Source organism: Ascaphus truei, chromosome 19, assembly GCF_040206685.1.
Source record: "Ascaphus truei isolate aAscTru1 chromosome 19, aAscTru1.hap1, whole genome shotgun sequence".
NCBI classification, from domain to species: domain Eukaryota; kingdom Metazoa; phylum Chordata; class Amphibia; order Anura; family Ascaphidae; genus Ascaphus; species Ascaphus truei.
In genome coordinates, this window is record NC_134501.1 from 25944173 (window position 1) to 25950669 (window position 6497).

The window sequence follows — 6497 nt, forward strand, 5'->3', positions numbered from 1 at the left end:
GGAGCCCCTCATTAGGGCATCCGAACCCCCCAACTCCACCAGTATCGCCCCTCCTGCAGCAGCGGTGGCGCAGCACGCACGGCGCAGCCCTGCCCGCCATCTTGCTCTATCCCCAGCCCGCTTACCTTTGACAGAGCGCGGCTTGGCCTGCTTCCTCCGGGACATCTCCCCGGCGCAGAGAGATACAATGTGTCCGAGCACCGGGCTGCTTCCTGCAGGCGCCTTGTAGCAATGCGACACCTCCCCCTCCTCCTCTAATCCCCCCCTGGTCCCCCCTCCTCCCGGCTCCCCTGGGTGCAAGGGGGGGAGGGGCAGCAGCGACCCCCCCTCTCTCCTCACCCCAACCCCCCTGGGGGGCAAGAGAAAGGAGATAAATACCTGGGGGAGGGGTAATTACTGAGTATCTTTTGGTTGTTAGTAGAGAGGAGGGGGTCTCCCTGTACCCTGCCCCCGAGGTGATACTCGGCACCTTTCTATATTATTTTGGGGTGATGCTAAATACCCCCCTCGCTATATTCCCAGATAATACTCAGTACTCCTCTCTGCTTACAGAAAGTGTGTATGTATATATATATATATATATATATATATATATATAGGTCCCCCTCGCACCCCTCTATACTGATACTCTTAGTAATACTGTGTCCCCATCTATCCTGTTACTCGGGGTAATACTCAGTCCCCCTCTATCCTGTTACTCGGGGTAATACTCAGTTCCCCCTCTATCCTGTTACTCGGGGTAATACACGCTCACCTGATACTCGGTTGTTCCTCTGTTCCCCTATCTATCCCCGATGTCCCCCCCTGCCTCTCCCGCTGTCCCCCCCTGTCTAGGTGCCCGCTGTCCCCCCCTGTCTCTCCCCGCTGTCCCCCCTTGCCTCGGTGCCCGGTGTGTCCCCCTGTCTCTCCCCGCTGTCCCCCCCTGTCTCTCCCCGCTGTCCACCCCTCCCCTGTCGGTGCCCGCTGTCCCCCCTGCCTCGGTGCCCGGTGTCCCCCCCTGTCTCTCCCCGCTGTCCCCCCTTGCCTCGGTGCCCGGTGTCCCCCCCTGTCCAGGCGGCTCTCCGGCTCTGGCTGCTGCCTCCTCCTCGCTGCACAGACACATAATAAGGCGGCGGAGCTGAGCAGAGTCTCAGCGGGGGGATGAGGCGAGGAGTCCCGGCGGGGGAGCGCTCTGATCCCGGGGGGAGACCCCGCACAGCCGGAGATCAGCCAGCCGGTCACTGAGACAACAGCACCGAGCACAGGACAGCACGGGAAATGCAGGGGGAAGGGAGGGGGGGAGAGAGAGCAGGGGGAAGGGAGGGGGGAGAGAGAGAACAGGGGGAAGGGAGGGGGAGAGAGAGAGAACAGGGGGAAGGGAGGGGGGGAGAGAGAGCAGGGGGAAGGGAGGGGGAGAGAGAGCAGGGGAAGGGAGGGGGGGAGAGAGAGCAGGGGGAAGGGAGGGGGGGAGAGAGAGCAGGGGGAAGGGAGGGGGGGAGAGAGAGCAGGGGGAAGGGAGGGGGGGAGAGAGAGCAGGGGGAAGGGAGGGGGAGAGAGAGCAGGGGGAAGGGAGGGGGAGAGAGAGCAGGGGGAAGGGAGGGGGAGAGAGAGCAGGGGGAAGGGAGGGGGGGAGAGAGAACAGGGGGAAGGGAGGGGGGGAGAGAGAACAGGGGGAAGGGAGGGGGGGAGAGAGAACAGGGGGAAGGGAGGGGGGAGAGAGAACAGGGGGAAGGGAGGGGGGGAGAGAGAACAGGGGGAAGGGAGGGGGGGAGAGAGAACAGGGGGAAGGGAGGGGGGAGAGAGAACAGGGGGGAGAGAGAACAGGGGGAAGGGAGGGGGTAGAGAGAACAGGGGGAAGGGAGGGGGGAGAGAGAACAGGGGGAAGGGAGGGGGGGAGAGAGAACAAGGGGAAGGGAGGGGGGAGAGAGAACAGGGGGAAGGGAGGGGGGAGAGAGAACGGGGGGAGGGAGAACAGGGGGAAGGGAGGGGGGGTGAGAGAGCAGGGGGAAGGGAGGGGGGAGAGAGAACAGCTGGAAGGGAGGGGGAGAGAGAACAGGGGGAAGGGAGGGGGAAGGGAGGGGGAAGAAAGAGAGATCAGGGGGAAGGGAGGGGGGAAGGGAGGGGGAGAGAGAACAGGGGGAAGGGAGGGGGGAGTGAGAACAGGGGGAAGGGAGGGGGAGTGAGAGAGCAGGGGGAGGGGGGGAGAGAGCAGGGGGAGGGGGGAGGGGGAGAGAGAGGAGGGGATAGGGAGCAGGGGGAAGGGAGGGGGGGAGAGAGAGAGCAGGGGGAGGGGAGAGAGAGAGCAGGGGGAGGGGAGAGGGAGCAGGGGGAAGGGAGGGGGGAGAGAGAGAGCAGGGGGAGGGGAGAGAGAGAGCAGGGGTAGGGGGAGAGAGAGCGGGGGGGAGGGGGAGAGAGAGCAGGGGGAAGGGAGGGGGGGGAGAGAGAGCAGGGGGAAGGGAGGGGGGAGAGAGCAGGGGGGAAGGGAGGGGGGGAGAGAGCAGGGGGAAGGGAGGGGGGAGAGAGAGCAAGGGGAAGGGAGGGGGGGAGAGAGAGCAGGGGGAAGGGAGGGGGGAGAGAGCAGGGGGAAGGGAGGGGGGGAGAGAGAGCAGGGGGAAGGGAGGGGGGAGAGAGCAGGGGGAAGGGAGGGGGGGGAGAGAGAGCAGGGGGAAGGGAGGGGGGAGAGAGAGCAGGGGGAAGGGAGGGGGGGAGAGAGCAGGGGGAAGGGAGGGGGGGGAGAGAGAGCAGGGGGGAAGGGGGAAGGGGGGGGGGAGAGAGAGCAGGGGGAAGGGAGGGGGGAGATAGCAGGGGGAAGGGAGGGGGGAGAGAGCAGGGGGAAGGGAGGGGGGGAGAGAGAGCAGGGAGAAGGGAGGGGGGAGAGAGCAGGGGGAAGGGAGGGGGGGGAGAGAGAGCAGGGGGAAGGGAGGGGGGAGAGAGCAGGGGGAAGGGAGGGGGGGAGAGAGCAGGGGGAAGGGAGGGGGGGAGAGAGAGCAGGGGGAAGGGAGGGGGGAGAGAGCAGGGGGAAGGGAGGGGGGGGGAGAGCAGGGGGAAGGGAGGGGGGAGAGAGCAGGGGGAAGGGAGGGGGGAGAGAGCAGGGGGAAGGGAGGGGGGGAGAAAGAGCAGGGGGAAGGGAGGGGGAGAGAGAGCAGGGGGAAGGGAGGGGGAGAGAGAGAGCAGGGGGAGGGAGGGGGGGAGAGAGAGCAGGGGGAAAGGAGGGGGGAGAGAGAGCAGGGGGGAGGGAGGGGGGAAGAGAGAGCAGGGGGAAAGGAGGGGGGGAGAGGGAGCAGGGGGAAGGGAGGGGGGAGAGAGAGCAGGGGGAAGGGAGGGAGAGGGGGAAGGGAGGGAGGGGGGAGAGAAAGCAGGGGGAAGGGAGGGAGAGGGGGAAGGGAGGGAGGGGGGAGAGAGAGCAGGGGGAAGGGAGGGGGAGAGAGAGCAGGGGGAAGGGAGGGGGAAAGAGGGGGAGAGAGAGCAGGGGGAAGGGAGGGGAGGGGGGGAGAGAGAGCAGGGGGGGAGGGGGGAGAGAGAGCAGGGGGAGGGGGGGAGAGAGAGCAGGGGGGGAGGGGGGAGAGAGAGCAGGGGGAGGGAGGGCGAGGGGAGGGGGGGAGAGGTGGAGAGAGTAGGGAGGGAGGGGGGAGAGAGAGCAGGGGGAAGGGAGGGGGGAGAGAGAGAGCAGGGGGGAGGGAGAGCAGGGGGAAGGGAGGGGGGGAGGGAGAGCAGGGGGAAGGGAGGGGGGAGAGAGAGCAGGGGGAAAGGAGGGGGGAGAGAGAGCAGGGGGAAGGGAGGGGGAGAGAGAGCAGGGGGAAAGGAGGGGGAAGGGAGGGGGAGAGAGAGCAGGGGGAAGGGAGGGAGAGGGGGAAGGGAGGGAGAGGGGGAGAGAGAGCAGGGGGAAGGGAGGGAGGGGGGAGAGAGAGCAGGTGGGAGGGAGAGCAGGGGGAAGGGAGGGGGGAGAGAGAGCAGGGGGAAAGGAGGGGGGAGAGAGAGCAGGGGGAGAGAGAGCAGGGGGAAGGGAGGGAGAGGGGGAAGGGGGGGGACAGGGGGAGAGAGCAGGGGGAAGGGAGGGAGGGGGGAGAGAGAGCAGGGGGAAGGGCGGGGGGGAGAGAGAGCAGGGGGAAGGGAGGGAGGGGGGAGAGAGAGCAGGGGGAAGGGAGGGAGGGGGGAGAGAGCAGGGGGAAGGGAGGGGGGGAGAGAGAGCAGGGGGAAGGGAGGGGGGAGAGAGAGCAGGGGGAAGGGAGGGGGGAGAGAGCAGGGGGAAGGGAGGGGGGGAGAGAGAGCAGGGGGAAGGGAGGGGGGAGAGAGAGCAGGGGGAAGGGAGGGGGGAGATAGCAGGGGGAAGGGAGGGGGGGAGAGAGCAGGGGGAAGGGAGGGGGGAGAGAGAGCAGGGAGAAGGGAGGGGGGGAGAGAGCAGGGGGAAGGGAGGGGGGGGAGAGAGAGCAGGGGGAAGGGAGGGGGGAGAGAGCAGGGGGAAGGGAGGGGGGAGAGAGCAGGGGGAAGGGAGGGGGGAGAGAGAGCAGGGGGAAGGGAGGGGGGAGAGAGCAGGGGGAAGGGAGGGGGGGGAGAGCAGGGGGAAGGGAGGGGGGAGAGAGCAGGGGGAAGGGAGGGGGGAGAGAGCAGGGGGAAGGGAGGGGGGGAGAAAGAGCAGGGGGAAGGGAGGGGGAGAGAGAGCAGGGGGAAGGGAGGGGGGGAGAGAGAGAGCAGGGGGAGGGAGGGGGGGAGAGAGAGCAGGGGGAAAGGAGGGGGGAGAGAGAGCAGGGGGGAGGGAGGGGGGAAGAGAGAGCAGGGGGAAAGGAGGGGGGGAGAGGGAGCAGGGGGAAGGGAGGGGGGAGAGAGAGCAGGGGGAAGGGAGGGAGAGGGGGAAGGGAGGGAGGGGGGAGAGAAAGCAGGGGGAAGGGAGGGAGAGGGGGAAGGGAGGGAGGGGGGAGAGAGAGCAGGGGGAAGGGAGGGGGAAAGAGGGGGAGAGAGAGCAGAGGGAAGGGAGGGGGAAAGAGGGGGAGAGAGAGCAGGGGGAAGGGAGGGGAGGGGGGGAGAGAGAGCAGGGGGGGAGGGGGGAGAGAGAGCAGGGGGAGGGAGGGCGAGGGGAGGGGGGGAGAGGTGGAGAGAGTAGGGAGGGAGGGGGGAGAGAGAGCAGGGGGAAGGGAGGGGGGAGAGAGAGAGCAGGGGGGAGGGAGAGCAGGGGGAAGGGAGGGGGGGAGGGAGAGCAGGGGGAAGGGAGGGGGGAGAGAGAGCAGGGGGAAAGGAGGGGGGAGAGAGAGCAGGGGGAAGGGAGGGGGAGAGAGAGCAGGGGGAAAGGAGGGGGGAGAGAGAGCAGGGGGAAGGGAGGGGGAGAGAGAGCAGGGGGAAGGGAGGGAGAGGGGGAAGGGAGGGAGAGGGGGAGAGAGAGCAGGGGGAAGGGAGGGAGGGGGGAGAGAGAGCAGGTGGGAGGGAGAGCAGGGGGAAGGGAGGGGGGAGAGAGAGCAGGGGGAAAGGAGGGGGGAGAGAGAGCAGGGGGAGAGAGAGCAGGGGGAAGGGAGGGAGAGGGGGAAGGGGGGGACAGGGGGAGAGAGCAGGGGGAAGGGAGGGAGGGGGGAGAGAGAGCAGGGGGAAGGGCGGGGGGGAGAGAGAGCAGGGGGAAGGGAGGGAGGGGGGAGAGAGAGCAGGGGGAAGGGAGGGAGGGGGGAGAAAGAGCAGGGGGAAGGGAGGGAGGGGGGAGAGAGAGCAGGGGGAAGGGAGGGAGGGGGGAGAGAGAGCAGGGGGAAGGGAGGGAGAGGGGGAGAGAGAGCAGGGGGGGAGAGAGAGCAGGGGGAGGGAGGGGGGAGAGAGCAGGGCGGAGGGAGGGGGGAGAGAGCAGGGGGAGGGAGGGGGAGAGAGAGCAGGGGGGAGAGAGTGCAGGGGGAGGGGGGGGGAGAGAGTGCAGGGGGAGGGGGGGGAGAGAGTGCAGGGGGAGGGGGGGAGAGAGAGCAGGGGGAGGGGGGATAGAGCAGGGGGGGAGGGGAGAGAGCAGGGGGGGAGGGAGGGGAGAGAGCAGGGGGGAGGGAGGGGGGGAGAGGGCAGGGGGGGAGAGGTGGAGAGAGAGGGGAGAGAGCAGGGGGGAGGGAGAGAGAGCAGGGGGGGGAAGGGAGGGGGGAGGGAGAGCAGGGGGAAGGGAGGGGGGAGAGAGAGCAGGGGGAAAGGAGGGGGGGAGAAAGAGCAGGGGGAAGGGAGGGGGAGAGAGAGCAGGGGGAAGGGAGGGGGAGAGAGAGCAGGGGGAAGGGAGGGGGGAGAGAGAGCAGGGGGAAGGGAGGGAGAGGGGGAAGGGAGGGAGAGGGGGAAGGGAGGGAGAGGGGGAGAGAGTGCAGTGGGGAGAGAGAGCAGGGGGAGGGAGGGGGAGAGAGCAGGGGGGAGGGAGGGGGAGATAGAGCAGGGGGAAGGGAGGGGGAGAGAGAGCAGGGGGAAGGGGGAGAGAGCGGGGGGAGCGCGGGGGGAAGAGAGAGCAGAGGGAAGGGGGGAGAGAGAGCAGAGGGAAGGGGAGAGAGAGCAGGGGGAAGGGGGGAGAGAGCGGGGGGAGC

At 68.6% G+C, this 6497-nt stretch overlaps 1 protein-coding gene across 2 annotated transcripts in view; it reads right to left on the bottom strand.

Annotated features, from left to right (window-relative positions):
- Positions 1-798, bottom strand: part of ZNF423 (zinc finger protein 423) — a 231760-nt gene extending 230962 nt beyond the window's left edge. For both annotated transcript variants that reach the window (XM_075576999.1, XM_075576998.1), the window contains exon 1: positions 126-798. In XM_075576999.1, coding sequence (XP_075433114.1) covers positions 126-165 — 40 coding nt within the window. In that variant the 5' untranslated portion in view covers positions 166-798. The remainder of the gene's footprint in view (positions 1-125) is intronic.
- Positions 799-6497: the final 5699 nt, after the last annotated feature.